General features: G+C 36.3%; 1 protein-coding gene across 2 annotated transcripts; it reads left to right on the forward strand.

The window, feature by feature from the left end:
• The first annotated feature begins 635 nt into the window (after nt 1–635).
• On the forward strand, nt 636–16477 carry LOC105053569 (amino acid transporter AVT1C). 2 transcript variants are annotated; one of them, XM_010934782.3, is made up of 13 exons: nt 636–789; nt 1150–1363; nt 3903–4252; nt 6934–7148; nt 7254–7277; nt 11214–11394; nt 12126–12345; nt 12472–12607; nt 13201–13220; nt 13980–14125; nt 14419–14462; nt 14548–14610; nt 16111–16477. In XM_010934782.3, exons 2-13 carry the CDS (start codon nt 1164–1166, stop codon nt 16204–16206), a joined length of 1695 nt encoding a protein of 564 aa, XP_010933084.2. In that variant the 5' UTR covers nt 636–789; nt 1150–1163; the 3' UTR covers nt 16207–16477. The 2 variants fall into 2 exon arrangements, with proteins under 2 accessions (XP_010933084.2, XP_019709370.2); XM_019853811.3 differs by lacking the exon at nt 636–789 and having other exon boundaries at nt 850–1363.
• Nucleotides 16478–17100: the final 623 nt, after the last annotated feature.

Below are 17100 nucleotides of genomic sequence, written 5' to 3' on the forward strand. Positions count from 1 at the left end.
CATGCACCGCCCAGTCCATGATGGACCGGGCTATCTGGGCGCGTGGGCCTGGGTCGTGCCCACGCGCACGCACTTGGGCTTGGACTTGGGCCGCACCCCACGCACGTATGCCTGGGTCTGGGTCGCGCTCTGCATGCTGGAGCGCGCGGCAGCGCCACCGCCGCTCCGTCAGCGGTCCTCCGTTGCTTCGAGTCTCGTACCAATTTCAATCGGATGCATCTTGGCATCCGGACTTCGTTTGAGGTAGTCTTGAGCTTGTTGGACTTCATTTTTTATCACGGACCTTGCTGTGGGTTCAATGTGAATCGAATCTCGAAATGTCAAATCCTAATAGGAATGCATCAGCTATGATGAAGTTGTCATGGAGGACGGTAGGAAGGTGCTCGTGGAGCTTACTTTTTCTTATTCTAATATGATATGCGGTGCTTTTTGGTTAGATTGGTCTGCTGTTGAGTTTGTAGATCCGGTCCAACTAATAAATTGTTCTACGTGTTGCTAAATTTTAAATGAGTTGGTCCAGGCTCGGGACAGCCCAAGCACGACACAAACAGACCCAAGCCTTTGTCTCCTACTTTGATCCTGGCTTGCAAATACATCTCTCAACCAGGGGTACTTTGGGAGCCATATCTTTCATCATTATCTCTCGCTCTCTATTGGGTCTCGTACGAGTCCAAACGAGCTGCATAAATATGACCCTTCCACCCTTTTAGGACGACCCCTCTCTCTCCGTGTCTCTCTCCCCCGCTTCTGCAGCTCTGCTGCCGTTTCTGGAGAGCTCCAGAGTCCGTGGTAAGCCCACTTTGCGAGTCGCTTATTTCTTCTGTCTTTCCCTCTTTGCTTTATGACTCCTAATCTCTATCCCCAAGCTCTCCAACCTGGAGCGCCATTTTCCTCTATTCCACTCTAATCAGATCCCTGACCATAGAAAGCATGCTTCCTCTCTACTTTATCGCCGTCTAGCCACCACGCCCTTGATCTTTTTCTCTTTTCCCCCTAAATCGTTTGAAATCTTTCTATCTATCTACCTATCCGTTTATTTATTTGTATCCAGCCTCTTTCTGTTATTGCTCTGTTCTCCTTTGGTTGTGTTGTATCCGTTTTTAGTTTAATGTAAGTAACAAAGCTTTTCTTTTATTTATTTATTTGTAGAAGGAAGAGGAGAAATGAAGAACTCGGTGTCGGATCGAGACCTCTTCATTGACAGCGAGGAGGAAGAAGACGATGAGGTCGTCGACGAGGAGGAAGGGGGGAAGTATCGAGCGCAGGATGAGGACGGTGACGAATCGGACGGCTCAGATTCGTCGAGCCCGCGGCACAGCAGCAGGCCTAGCTCCTACAACACCACATGGCCCCAGAGCTACAGGTACAAACCAATCCGTGATTCATTCCCGGTCCACCCTCCGATCACGATCCGACCGTCCGTGTTGTTTCTTGGCTTCTGGCTGTCGAATCTCGATCGGGCGGTCTGGAGTAGATCGGAACGCGGCGTCTCGATGCCGTGTTGGAATGAATCATGCTTTCGAGGACGAATAATTTTTATTTTCTTTTCCGTGCCGTGATTTCCTTCTTGTTTTCAATATTATTTTGGATTATGTCGTGCTGTTGAGTTGGGGACGTGGACGGCTTCTGATCTAGACTGTTGGATTCCAGAAAGTTGCGATGGGGATATTTCAGTATATATATATATATATATATATATATATATATATATATATATATATATATATATATATATATGCATTTGGATTTTGGAGTTGTGAGGACGGGAATGGTAGGAGCGGAAATGGCCTTGTTGTCTTATTGTAGACATGGATATTTCAATGTCGGCGCAATAATTGGGGGAGAGATCTGGGAATTTGGTAATAGTTTGGCTTTACAGGCAATTGTTTGGCTTGGCATAATTAAGTTCTTTTCAACAGATGAGTAAAATGGTTCACGATCGTTTGATTGAGGGTAATCTGGTACAAAAAAAATAAATTTTATATTAAATTATTATATTTGATATAAAAAATAAAAAAATAATAAAAAAATTAATAAATTTTATGTTTATTTTTTTTAAAAAATAAAATAAATATCATGTGGATTAGTATTTGATAAATTTTTGAGTGATAGTAATAGATATCATGTTTATTTTCTAAAGAAAAGATAAAATAAATACCATGAGAGGTTGGTGTTTGATAAATTTTCGAGTGAAAGTAATTTATACTTGTTAAAAATACCCCTAATAAAATTGTATATGTAATTATTGAGTTTGTTCTGATGTCTTTCCAAATTTATTTAATAAAAAATTTTTATAAAAATTAAGATGGAGATGACATTATGCAAAGAGCTATGTAATTATAATCATTATATAAAAATTAATTGAAGATGATAATGCTATCCTGATATTAAAAAATTATTTTATGTTGAAAGGTATATTTGTAAATTTGATCATATTCCTATATAGATTTACGTCCAATCAAATGTCATAATTTTTTTTCAATGTTATTTTTTAAAATAATTTTTTTATCAACCAAAGATAGTAAAAATTATTTTTCTCCATAATTATTTTTTTAAATAAATAATTTACAAAAATTATTAGATTATCCCATAATCTAACAATATTCCAACCAAACAAACCCTTAGACTCAGCTAAATACTAGAGTCTAGCCCGAACGTATTGTATCAATATAAAAGATTTTACCAATTCTGACCAATTAGTATCATTAGAGCTAAGATTTATAGAAGTTGCTCAATCACCAGTATTAAAAATAAATAAATAAAATTCCCCAGTTTGATGGAGTCAAAAGGACAAAAAACAGGAGGGAAGCCTTTTTTTTTTTTTTTTCTGAATGTATAAGTACCTGATACCTAACTACATCATTCTCTACTAGCATGTGCCTGTATCATATGCAGATAATAACAGTTTATGCTATGTATTGATGATATTCACACACACACAAATCTTATGATTCAAAGCTTACTAGCAAGGTATACCATATTGTGCTATATCAGATGGTATAGGGAGTACCATATTATATCGATTTGGCACTAGTATTTGATATGGGAGCCGTGTCGGTATTCGGTATATCTAACCAACCCCATATTGATATAGTAATAGATTGGCACTGATACGGTGAATCTCGCTTACTAGAAATCCTATGAGATTTTGGAAAATAAAATAATTTTTTACTATTATATCATTGGCAAATATAAATTGCATCTCTATTTAGTTTAAGAGTTGCCCGAAAAACTGAGAGATAAACTAGCATACACATATAGTTTACAGGCAACTTATTTTGATGATAAATCTATGGCTAATATTTTCATTAAAATTATTTGATGAATATATGATTGAATCCTGTTATAATCAAAACTGCAGGGACTCCTGCATCTATAGTGCCAAATTGGCCCTATTTATTTGTAAAATTTGTTCACAACAAAATCATGAAACTTCAGATTTTCCTTAAACCTTCTGTATCTGTTCTAGAGGATGGAAGACAAGCCCCACAAATGATATGACTCAACATATAATTAATGAGTGTTGTGAAGCATATAAGTTATGGAGTGACATAACTAAAGGTAAACAGAAAAAATATGAAAAAAAATGAAAGCTTGGAATGTGAGCATAATTATGGTTGGTGTAGTGGTGAAGGCAAATTATTTAAGAAGATAATGATCTAGATAAAGGAGCATATGTCCATAGCCAATGCGAAGCTGTTATTTGAAAATACCAGCTAGGTATGCTTATAATCTAATGTATTTAGATTGTAATTGTTTGTGATCACATACAAAATATATGTGTAAGCTTATCAACATCCATATTATAATTATCCTAGATATGTGAAATATATAATTCATCCAATTACATCATTCTCAACCTACATGATCGTTTAAATTGGATTTTTCTTTCCTTTTTCCAGGCAATCGATGGACATGTATAGTAGTGTTACACCGCCGACTATAGGGCTCTTGGGCACACCTACACTTGGCAGATTGTCAAGTTCCTTCATCACTTCCTCCTTCCGTGGGAAGCACACCCCAGAAATCATCACCTCACTCATTAAACCCCTCTTGTCCACCTCCACAGTCGATCAACAACAAGAAGGTGGAGAAGAAAGGAAGAGCTCTCATTCACTGTTACTCCCTCCTCCAATCCCAACACGGAGGCCATCAGCAAAAAAGATAATCCGTGATGATCATAAGCCTCACAAAGTCTCCCATGAGTTGCCTGTCTCACATCAATGCTCCTATGGACAAGCTGTGCTCAATGGTATGTATTTCTCGTTGCCATCTCAATCATTATTAGTTCCATTGCAGTGACAATCCATTAGACCTTTAGCTCTAAAGATCAACAGCCATTCCAATGATTCTATCATATGGTCTAAAATGATCAATGAGACGGTTTGAAGTAGATGTTACACATTAGGATATGTTTGGTTCACAAGAGCTGGGCTCTGAAATAGAAATAGGAATGAATGACTCTTATTTCAGTTATTTAATTAGAAGGGTTCAAATTTCGATTCTGATTCAAGAGAGTATGATCAGAATTATGTTCCACTATTTTAAAATTTAATTCATATTCTTCTCAAGTATTTCAAGCTTATTTTGATTCCAATTCTGATCACAAACCAAATGTGTTTGAGGATATGATCATTTCAATTCTCATCTCAATCTATTTTGATCTCAATTCTTATTTTGGTCGCAAATTAATGATGATCTAGTACTCATATGGCAAGGACATTAGGTAGTGGAATTTACCAATCTTTGTTTTCAAGTAAAAAGATTATAAATTTTTTCATTTAACAAAAATTAATCACCTTAGGTGCTTCTTTCTTAGGTGCTTCTTTCAAAGATTATTAACCAATTTACCATATATAATTATATCATAACCTTTAGAAGGAGACAAAAGAGCCAGCCGAATTTGTTTGTGACAAGTGCTTTTTTTTGGCAGTAAGATGATATAATTGTATTGCTTGAGTATAGATACAACCAGGACAATAGAGAATCAAATCTCAAGTAGCCATGCTTTGTGACATGTGCCTTTGAAAACTATAAATAATTTATATAACAGTAGCACGGTTTCACCTAGACAAGAATACGGGTAGGCGAGCAATGAACTTGGTTCCATTTAGTGATCAAGTTCGTGGATCCGGAGCATCAACTGGGGCCGAGTTTTTTTTTTTCTTTTTAATTCCACAGTGAACAAATTATGCGGGATAGGGTGGGGGGATCTGCATCACGTCCTAGTCAGACCACAGATGAGTCCAAGCTTGGCGAGATGGTGATGGGATGGCAATAAATTAAGACGTTGGCAATTAGTTTAATAGTAAAAATATTTATACAATTATGATCACAGTTGGTCGATGTTCTCATCTTCTGACAGCTCAAGGAAAGCATCATCCCAGGGATAATTCCATGTACGAATTGTATTTATTCGGAACGGTCTGATTGGTGGGCCAGTCGTGACGCGGCAAATGGCAAGCGTTTGGAGTATGAGATTACTGATTAGGTCGGGGACACGATAAGAACGGTGTCCCGCTCTGGGTCCCCGTGGGGTTGAAGGATCTATGGATGGGATATGCTATCCTCTGACGCTAAGATTTGGACGTGACAGGACCGCACGATTATTTTTTTTTTGGTAAGGAGACAGCACGATTATTAATGACACAAGTTGGCACATGGCTTGTGACCCAGTTTCTTGTTGGTTGGTGATGGCTACCGAGCCTCCGCTTCTCGTGATGCCAATCTTTTTATCTCCCTAACCATATAGAATCTAATCATGTGTGTTAAGTGAACTATTTGAATCTGCATGCTAGCCTACCGAGGGAGACATTATACCCTACATCAAGTATACCATGTCAGTGGTGCACCATACCAATAATTTTTCTCATTTCTGTAAGCTTCATTCATCGTGCGTTGGGCTTGTCGCCTCTCTTACCTCGTCTCAGATTGTTCCTATGTGCACTTGGTGTTGACTATAATTTCTCCTATGTGGGTGGCACCTACTCATATATCTTAATTGAGATTGGGATTAGGTGGTGCTAGACCAAGTTGTTACAACATGTACAAGTTATATACAACTAGATTAGCATCATCAGGATGCTCACAATTTGGACTACTACGTTGCATCTAAATCACTCCCTTAATAATTGTTGCTATACGCCTTGCATGAGATTGGAAGCAGTTATCGGAATTAAAAAAGATACTTTAGTAAAACATGAAAATCTTAAATAGAAAAAGGCATATAATTGATGTATGCCTTCTCCATTTATCCATCCACCCTGCAGCAAAGTTGACAAAATAAAGATTTTTGGTGGAAAGACAAACATGGGAGTTATATGCTAGGTGTGTTGCCTTTCTGTGAGTTTGTGAGAACCCAATTTAACCTCATACTTCCCATATGATGATGTGATTGGGTTATCAAGTTTTGATCGTTATGCCCAGATCAAGCTCATTTAAGGTTTAGTACATGTGCACTTGGGCTAGGCTATTCAAATTATTAAGGGCTAGGCCCAATGAAGTACATGTTGGAAGCCCAAGCCCATAAGATTTGCCTTCTGTGACATTTGAAGAGATCCCAAATGTCTTAGCATATGGTACTGCTGACCATCTTCCTTTGTTTGGAAAGTATCATAAGAGCCGTTATTCCTTTTGTGGTCAATTTTCTTTATGCTTCTTGTTCTATTTGCTAATAATTCAGATAATCTCAATGATTTCCAATGATTTATAAGTTCGATTTGGCATATATTTGATGTAAGCTTCACATAATATATATAATTAAATTGTTGGTTTAAAACTATTATCTAATTTCAGTTAGCATACAGAATTGGATTACATTACCATGATCACTTTCAAAAATTGACTTTATAGTTTTATTCAAAAAAAAAAAAAAAAGCTACAGTCCTTGTTAGAGTATTGACCTTTACAAAATGCTTTGCTCTGCATAATTAGGCATAAATGTTCTATGTGGGGTTGGGATCCTTTCGACGCCTTACGCCGTGAAGGAAGGTGGCTGGATAGGACTCTCTATACTGCTCATATTCGCAGTGCTTGCATGGTACACTGGTATTCTGCTGCGCTACTGTTTGGACAGCGAGCCGGGCCTGCAGACGTACCCAGATATTGGCCAGGCCGCATTTGGCACCACTGGCCGGTTTGCTGTCTCTGTGAGTCCTCCCTCTTAGCCATCCTATTCCTAATTCCCATATTACATCATTGAGAATTTTGTTTGATCTAACACTGGGTACTTTCTGTGTTCTTATTTTGTGCAGATAATACTTTACCTGGAACTCTATGTAAGTACAAACTTCCTGCATATTTATGTTGAAAAGACAGTTTCTTTGTAGAGTGTAAAGTGGCACCACCTTATGGATGCATCATGGATTGGAGAAGACAATTATGGTCAATCTTGGCCTTCACTGCTTGTGTTGGTCAAATATTTCACCAGTGGGTGTTAAGGAATTAGCAGTTTAGACCAAAAATAAAAGAAGAAACTCTGAAATTTCTAAATCTTTAGGCGTTGGGAAAAAGGGTTCAGCTTCCTTTTGAACTTGTTGGGAGAACATGCAGTCCACTATCTAAGAAGTAAATACTATCAATATGTTCTGCTGCAGTCCTTTGTTTATGGGAGAAAATCCCTTCATCTCTCTACCAACAGTAACCAACATGCAGCTGAAGCCAAAGTGATCCTTTCATTTCAGAATTTGGTATTTCTTGTGTTTCATTTTATGATAGAATCGTTCAATTCTGCTGATATTTTATTCTTTGATCCATCAATAAGGTGGTATTTTGTTTGGTAAGTTCCTACTAGGATGCCTTAATTTGTGATAACCCAGCCCGATGGGCCCAAAACCAGCCCACTAAGCCCACTTAAAAAAAAAAAAAAAACAGGGAGGAAGACTCTCGATCGGAGTCTTCCTCTTCCCCGGTTCCGATCAGGAATCAGAGTCCTAGGGCCATTAAAAGACCCTAGGACGAGCTCTATAAGAACCCCCCTCCTCTCCTCTAAGAGTAGACCCATCAATCACCGACGATCGTCGGAGTTCCTCTCCGATTTTTTCGATTGAAGCCGCGGCCCCTCGACTTGTGCTTGCCGCGATTTCACGCCGGTGGGGGTCATCGGAGGCTGTGGTAAGGCCTCCTTCTCTTCTCTTCTCTCCCTTCTTTCTCGTGCCTGTGGGCACGATTGCCGGCGACGGGTGTCGCCGGATTTTGTTGGAAAAGAAAATCCCTGTTCGGCCTCTTCTTTTTCCTGATTTTTCCGGTACCGACGGTCACCACCGACCGTCGGCTCTGGCCCTTCCGAATTGGGAAAATCGTCCCTTGCCACCGGCCACCGCCGGGCAAGGTGCGGCCGTGAACGGCCGGTTTAAGGAACGGGGACCTCTAGGTCCCCTGTTCTGGCCAAAGAAGGCCACGGGGAAAAAGAAAAAGAAAAGAAAAGGAGAAGGAAAAAGGAAAGAAAAAGAAAAAGAAAAGAAAAAGGAAAAAGAAAAAGAAAAGAAAAAGAAGAAAAAAAAATATATATATATAATAATGATAATAATAATAATAATAAAGAGAGGAAAAAGAAAAAGAAAAAGAAAAAAAATAATAAAAAAAAAAATACATGTGAGAGAAAGTTTTCCTCATCTCTCTCTCTTAAGTCTTTCTCTCTCTAAAATTGGACTTTCTCTCTCTATCTTCTCTCTACATTTTCTCTCTCTAGATTTTCTTTCTATTTTCTCTCTCTAGACTTTTTATCCCTTTTTATGAATTTTGTCTCTTTAGGGTCACTCTCTCTCTGATTGCATCATAGATCCTAAGATAAACTTGAGATGAAAATATGATAATCTGAGACTGCTCCAAAATTCGTGCAGTAGATCAGATCTCGATCCGATCCTTATTCGAAATTGATAACATCGATCATGGTTAATCCATATTAAGTCATCCTGATATAACTCTGATGATCTCAATTATGATTGTCACTTTGAAGGATACAAAGATTCTCTCTCCACTTTCTCTCTCATGACCGACTTTCTTTCTCTAAAAGATCTATGAATCCTGTATCAAGTCATGCCTTCATCTTTTAGAGGCTCATATTGACTTTAATAAGATGATCCAAAGTTGCTTTGATATCCGTGTTGTATGTCAACTTCATTTGGCCATATCAAGTATTTTTCAAACTCATTATTAAAGAATCCTATTGATTGATCTTGACCTTAATTCGATCTGTGCTTCATGATTTCTTGATCAAGTCACTTGAATCTGACCCTCAGATAAGAGATCCTGAATTACCCTGGTATCTGGATGGTCCGACACATCCGGTCAACAGTCCTCTTTTCTTATAATTTAATCTTGTTATAGTTATGGAATAGAATTTGATAATGATTTGATATTTTAAATAGGATTAGCTGATTCTTCTAACGATGTTTGAAGATCTAAGATGAACGATGCAAGTAGATCTTATGCTCCTTATTTATTTTTAAATGATCATGTTTTTATACAAAGAATTGCTATTGATGAAATCATAATTTTTCATAAAATAAGGATCGGCATATGTGATATGAAAAAGCATGTTTTATTATGAGCATTGATTTTATGAATATGTCTTATGAAAATAGCATGGTTATGAAGCATGAATTTCATTGTTTTTTCATCTATGTATATGTATGTTTTAAGAAAAAGATATAATGATTTCAAAGGCTCTCAGATGGCTATGAATGAATCCCTTCGGGAAGATCGACATCCGGAGCTAGCATCCACACGAAACATGGCCTGCCAGCAGGTATAAAGTTGGCACATGAATTAAGAACTCTGTCGATTAAGAAACATGGCCCTGTCACGGGTATAATAGTGACCTTAGTACGACTATCTGTGAGCAATGTTTTGAAACAAGACATGAATACATGATGAAAATGATTTACGATTCATGATTGTGAAATATACATGATTTATACATGCATGATGAGTTTATAACTTGTTTTATTATATGCTCTATGAAATATTTTATTTTGTATTATCTGTTATTTTCTAAATATTGCATTATCATGAAAAACTTATGTTTGATCCGATAAGGAAGTGCAAGTTCTACTTACTGGGCTAGTGTAGCTCATATTCTTTTTATTTTCTTTTTGTTTGAACAGAGAAATAAGGTTAGGATTGGCAAAAAGAATCCAAGTTTGAAGATCGGCATAGCAAGCTTGAAAATTTGACACCAGAAGTTTATTTTATTTTATAATCATGGATTTGTAGTTATTTATAAATGTTGAGATTCGGGTTAGTACTTGCTTTTGGATTTAGATGCTCTGAACCAATATTGGTTCGATTATTTGATGAATAATAGAATTGAATCTTTTTATTTGACAGATTTTAGATGATTATGATGGATTGGCTTCGTGTTATCGTGGGCTCCATCCCTCGGTAGCATGGCCGTGTTATGTCCCGGATTTGGAACGTGACATAATTTGCCTTACCCAAGAATTTAGTGCTATTTAGAGGTTTAGCATTAGGTTGAGTGCCAATCATAATAGAAAAATGTTTCCGGGCCAATCCTAATACCAAAAGAAGCCCTGCTTCCACATTGTACCATAATCCTACTGTGTATTGCACCAACTACATGAACTGCATTAATGCTCCAGTGCTTCCTTTTGCTGCAAGGTTTGAACCCCAAGCATTACTTGTCATGAAAATTTTTGACTCGAGTAGATCACACTGTGATACAGAGCTTCGAATCCACATGATGGATAAGATTTTCTGGTTAATGGTTAAATGCTATGGCTCAAGAAGGAACCTGTTTATTGTCCAAACTGGCCCACCACCTATTCAAGACCAGCCATGGTTATGAATCTAGGCAAGGGGCACTAAGCAATCCCATTCTGTGCTGATGTGTTAGTCACCAATCTGTTCAGAAGGTGGGGTCCTGAAGACATCAACTCTGCAAAATCCCACAGCACATGACTTGTGGCCTTCATCTTGTATGCAATTGATATTGGACAGCTGAAACATCTTCAGAAAGTATTAAAAGATGTTGCTAAACTCGGATTGTAGCGTGCTTAAGCTAATAAATTGGGCTCTGTTTTGTGTTCTTTCACTATTTTACATAGCATGTGATTTTCCATCCTAGATTTGATTTTATGGGATTTATTTATTTCTAGCAATGTAAAACAATGACCAGAAATCCAGCAGTTTATAATTTATGCTGGACTGTGTAAGGGCTGAAGTTTAATTTCTTCTTACTCTTGGTTTTGCAGGGTTGCTGTGTTGAGTACATTATACTAGAAAGTGATAATCTATCTTCATTGTTTCCCAACGCACACTTAGATATTGGTGGGCTGCATCTAAATTCTCATCTACTCTTTGCCATCATGGCCGCTGCAATCGTTCTCCCTACCACCTGGCTTCAAGATCTCAGCATTCTTAGTTACATCTCAGGTCAGACTGCACGCAATGACATTTCCTCTTACAGTTGTCCTTATATGTTGGTCCAGCTCTTCAGAATCAAGAAGGACCAAGCTTGTGATGGAGAATTTACTGAATTATTTAGTTCATTTGTGCACAAAAAAAGCAAAATATTGAAGAAGAATGTGTTAACCTAGACAACTGTCAACCGTTTAACAGCAATAAACTTTCTGTAAATTGATTGTACTAATGGTTTGTTATTTATAGCTTTGATTTTTTACTTTCTCTAAAAAATATGTAGACCTAGGTGCTTAGAACTACCACTAGCCATGAGTGGTTTTTCTACGTTTGTGCAAGAATAATCCAAATAATACCCATGAGTTAGTATTTCTAAGTTGAAGCATATTAAAGCAAGAAATTCTCTGTGGATCCATTTCGTTTATTTAATATGCATTTTGGTTGGTTGTCTAATTTCAAAATCAACAGCCACTTTATTTCTTTAGTGGAGGAAATGAACTTCGGAATGTTTACTTCATTGAGTGAAGAACCTTTAGATTTTTTTTTTTCTTTTTTTTTTTTTTTTGGTTAATCATGTAAGAGTTTTCTCCTGTCAGCTGTTTCTACATATTAATTTAAGCACAGACGGCACTTGGACTTCAATCTAAGCAGCAAGTGTTTGTCATTAAACCCATATAAATTTAATTTTTAACATATGAAAGATGCAATTCAATCTAATTTCATCCTATTATTTACATTTTTGGCAGCTGGAGGAGTTATTGCATCTTTGCTGGTGGTCTTTAGTTTGTTTTGGGTTGGGCTAGTGGATCAAGTTGACTTTCAAAACGGGGGAACTTCACTAAATCTCTCAGGGATTCCAATTGCTATTGGGTTATATGGATACTGCTACTCAGGCCATGCAGTTTTTCCAAACATATATTCCTCTCTAAAGAAACCTAACCAGTACCCATCAGTTCTCTTCACTAGGTAAGTGGCTTTCAATCATCTATTTTTCAGCTTTATGCATGCATTGCATGAACATCAGTGTAATATTTTAGCATGAACGTACTGAGAGATATAATTCAAATCATACTTCATTAAATATGTTTACAGTTTTGCAATTTGTACCGTGATGTTTGCTGGAGCTGCTGTCATGGGCTACATCATGTTTGGGGATTCCACATTATCTCAGTTCACACTCAACATGCCCCATGATCTGGTGATGTCGAGGGTGGCTGTGTGGACTACGGTAATAATGACACAGCTATTGCATGATAATATTTTTTCTTTTTCTGTTAAATGGTGATGATTCACAACATCAAGAGGTTCATTGTGTAAAAAGTCATATTGCCTTTAGTTTGTGAATTTACAAAGACCAAGGGAGGCAGTTTTTTATGTGATCAACAAAGACAGTGCTTTGATGAATATTAGGGATTAATCTTACTGTTATTTACTTTGCTTAAAATATATCAGGTTCTGAATGCATATATTTGGTTCATGAGGATAGAATCTATGGGGGTTAACTTCCATGTTGACTTGTATTCACCAAGCAATGGGTCACAAATAATTCCTTGGTGAAATTTATGGTGCATTAAAACCTGTAGACTGGTTGGTTTACATTTATAACTTACCTAATTGGTTGTAGTAAGTTTAAAAAAGAAAAAAATAAAAACTTGAACCAGAAGCTATTAATAAATTCTGATTGTGTAAATATCTTAGTGGCTGTCTTTGCATATGATGATTGATCATAAGCAAATAATTTATTGATCCTGAATTCTTCACTTTTTTGAGCTGCTATTTATAATTAGCAACTTATTTATCTTGATATTTTTTCTGTTGCAGGTGGTGAATCCGTTGACCAAATATCCTTTATTTGATATTTTTTCATTTGTCCTTCTTGGGGACAAGATTGTCAGAACAACTTGCTGTATTATACCCTCATCTCGAGTTACCTAAAAAAAAATTGCATTTCTCCAGTGACTCCTGAAAATGAGGTTAGCAGACTTACGCTATGGTGCACCCATTATTTGCACACAAAAAGGATCCTTGGCCCACTTATGCTAGCTTGGCAATTTAACATTGAACTACCCATGTTTTGTGCTAATGCTTGGCAACTTACATCAATCCCCCTATGCCGCCTGGTAGGAGGACCTTTGGTGTGCATGAAACAGGGCACATAGCATTACTCTGCTTTTATTGTTGATAACAATCTTAGCTCAGAAAACAAACTTAATGACAAGATTCATGTTATTTGTACTTGGTTAGCTTCTACTTGAGAATCACATCAGAAAGCTGTTTATCCTTGGCGAGCAGTCTGGAAAGCTTTAAGATTGAGAAAAATGTAAGCAGATGTAAAAGGGGAAGGCTAAAGATTGTGACATAAATATTTTCAGTTCAATGCTCTGACCATGGAAAGGTGCCCAATGGTAGGATATGCTCCACTATTTATGATAAAGAATCAAATATGCATTTATCTTCCAAAATCAAATCCTACATTCTCACACCAATATGCCTAACAAAATTCTAGATGATTAATGAACTTGAGATTTCACAAGTCTTTTCAAAAAGAAAAAGAGAGAGATATTTAACAGCAAAGTTATGTTGCCTTAACCAGTGACCACATATGCATTGACCCTGACTCCAATGGCATTGAGTTTGGAGGAGTTGATACCAGCAAACCATGTAAAATCTCACATGTATGCCATCATCATTAGAACAACTTTGGTGGTCTCCACCTTGCTTGTGGCACTTTCGGTCCCTTTTTTTGGTAAGTCTATATCATCCCTCCTCCTTGATGCACTGGAGATTTGATTTTTCCATTTAAGTGTTTAGTACCTTTACATGCTGTGCACTGTAATTCAAGATTGAACACCGCTACTAATTTAATTTGTTTGTTCTTAACTAAGTGCCTCCAAAGGACTATATTTCTGCATCTATATCTTTTAGAATTTCACCAACTAATAAAAAGGCATTTCTTTATGTAGTATTCCTATTTTAGCAGCTATATATTGTACACTAAGCACTTAAGTTTGTGTCCTCATATCTCAATTGCGTTATCAGGTCTGGTGATGTCTCTAATTGGTTCCCTGCTCACCATGCTTGTAGTAAGTTCCCCATTGTCCACTTATCTCTTCTTATAATTGGTGGTCTTGATATTTTAGCAATGCTAATTATAATATGTTGTCACAGACTTTGATTCTTCCTTGTGCTTGCTTTTTGAGCATTCTCAGGGGTAAAGTGGCCTGGACTCAGGTAAAACATTGTAAAGTTCCTAATTAATCTCTAGAATTCATGCTAACAGAACCCTTGTTTGATATATGTACAATTAATTTGATGGATTAGATTTTTGCCATGTATTAATTAACTGAAGTTATCCATGTTCATTCAAAACAACCATCCCCTTTACCCTGGATCTTGATCCATAAACTTTTCTGGTCATGACATACATAACAATGCAATGATAATATTCAATTAGTTTCAACTTCTTGGAAACCAAAAAGAACATCTGAATCTTGAATTGACTTTGCTTTTTCTGTCATTACAATGTAAATCTGCAACTGAATTTGAGGGTTTATTTTCAGTAATGCTCCACAAAACCAACACCCCACACAACCCCCCCCCCCCACCCCAACCCCACCACCAAAAAAAAAAAAAAAAAAGCTCCCCTCTTCCTGCCCCACACCAAAAAAAGAAAAGAAAAGAAAAAAAGGCATCAAAATCTTCTAGTAGTTTCCATGGGTTTTGGCATAAAATAAACTCTTTTAACATAGTCCTTTTAGATCAGCTTTTTTTTGTTCCCCTTTAAACAGATACGTTTGTATCAGTTATTTTAATTTAAATCATAACTTTGAATGACATTCATATCATGTAAATGATAAATATATTAAAATATTTAAATAAGTGAAACGGATACATTTATTAATGTAAAAGAATTTATATAATGATATCAATTCGAGTAAAAGATAATTTAGCTTTAGGAACATATTATATAGAGCTGATGAGTAAAAAAAATAGTTTTTTTTTTTTTTTCATGAAATTGAATCGGTACCATTATATGATTATTTTTTGCACTCCATCAATGTAATGTCCTCAGCACCATACCTCAAAATATCATATGTGCACTTGCATGGCAAAAATATGTTAAAATTGACATGCCAGGTCATGAAGGGAGATGCAACTCCATGTGAGACATGATTTTCAGAATAGCAGTTTGGATGTTGAAGCCAAAAAAGTATTGAGCATGAAAAATATTTCAAACATTCTCAGTGAAAAACATAAAAAACAATGCCGGCACATTTCTCTTATTTGAGAACCACTCTGCATGCACAAGTGCTCCTTTTATGCATGTAAAATTTTATTTACATTGTCGTTGCAAACTCTTGCTGATATTCAATTTATGGTTGCACATTACATAATTCCACAGATTGTTTTGGACATTGAAGAATGATTAAGGCATTGATCTTCAAATTCTTTTAGATTTTATCTAACCTACTAGTATATGATATTAGCCTCTGTCTTGCTGAATCATAAAGATATCACATTAGCACATCATGTAAATGTTCTTGTACACAAGACCTTCATAAATGGTTATGTTGCAAGAGTCATAACCATTCTTCCATCTATATATAAGATAAAACTTAACAGTTCTTCTTGAATGATGATCAAGCGAAAGTGGAAAAGTAGATGATTTGTAGGTTTCTATGGCAATTATCTCTATAAAATGTCAATGATTGTTTCATTTTAAATTTGCAGGTATCATTATGCATGTTCATTATCATTGTAGGAGTCGTCTCCTGTGCCTTTGGCACATTCTCAGCGATATCCAAGATAATTCAAAGTTTGAGTTGATCTTTTGTTTATCATATGAAGGTTGCACCTAATGGCTTTCTATTTTGTTATATTTGTTTATCATATTTGTTTATTTTTTGTTTTTCTTATAAATTAGGTCAGGGGATCATTAATTGTATTTTAGTTTGAAGAAATAAATTCTGAAAGATTTCCTTGCCAATATGTACTGTTATGTGATCTCTATGACTTTGAATAAGGCAAGATGTATTTTGAAGATTGGTCCTTCAAATTTTACTCTAATGATGTATTTTGCATTATGTCTTTTTGCTTATATTGTGTGCTTTAGAGATAGTTGTTATTCCTCGTATGCCTTTTCAATGTTCAAGGAACATTAAAGAATATTATTTTCATTAGTTTAAATTGTATAATTAACATATTAGACCTTCTTGCTACCAATGGATTTCTATGTTCGACCCTAGCCTTGTTTTCTTCCCGGTATCAGTTACTCCCAAAATAAGGAGCAAAATTATAAAGAGTAGCTAACATCGAATTATAAACTGGATATAAAATGTTCTCCAATATTGATGAATTATTCTTTGATCCTTCATGTTTCGCACATATAGATGGAATAAGGCATGTTTGTTAATGGTATGGAATTATGCTTTTCACCTTATTATTATATGAAGATCTAGCAAGGTGATACAAAATGCGTTATGTGATGAGTTGCCTGGAAATTTTTCAAACCTAATCTTCCCTGCATAATTCTCAAAGCATGAAAAAGAAATGTAAAAAAAAAAAAAAAGTGGAAACCTCATGCACTATGCACGTGAGGTAGATGGGGCTCTTCCTCTTCTCCAATTCTGGTTGGGCAGTAGGAACTTAAGATAAAGATTTTGATCTATAAAAAAGGCTCCATGTATTCATTACACTCCAAAATGCCATCCACCGCTAGCG

This window comes from Elaeis guineensis, chromosome 11 (assembly GCF_000442705.2).
Source record: "Elaeis guineensis isolate ETL-2024a chromosome 11, EG11, whole genome shotgun sequence".
Lineage (NCBI taxonomy): Eukaryota > Viridiplantae > Streptophyta > Magnoliopsida > Arecales > Arecaceae > Elaeis > Elaeis guineensis.

What these genes read in the sequence shown, in the direction of transcription:
- LOC105053569 (XM_010934782.3), top strand. Translation starts at nt 1,164, where the DNA reads ATGAAGAACTCGGTGTCGGATCGAGACCTCTTCATTGACAGCGAGGAG. An exon ending in ACATGGCCCCAGAGCTACAG is followed by an intron (nt 1,364 to 3,902) that starts GTACAAACCAAT and finishes TCCTTTTTCCAG; the next exon opens with GCAATCGATGGACATGTATA. An exon ending in CATTCTTAGTTACATCTCAG is followed by an intron (nt 11,395 to 12,125) that starts GTCAGACTGCAC and finishes CATTTTTGGCAG; the next exon opens with CTGGAGGAGTTATTGCATCT.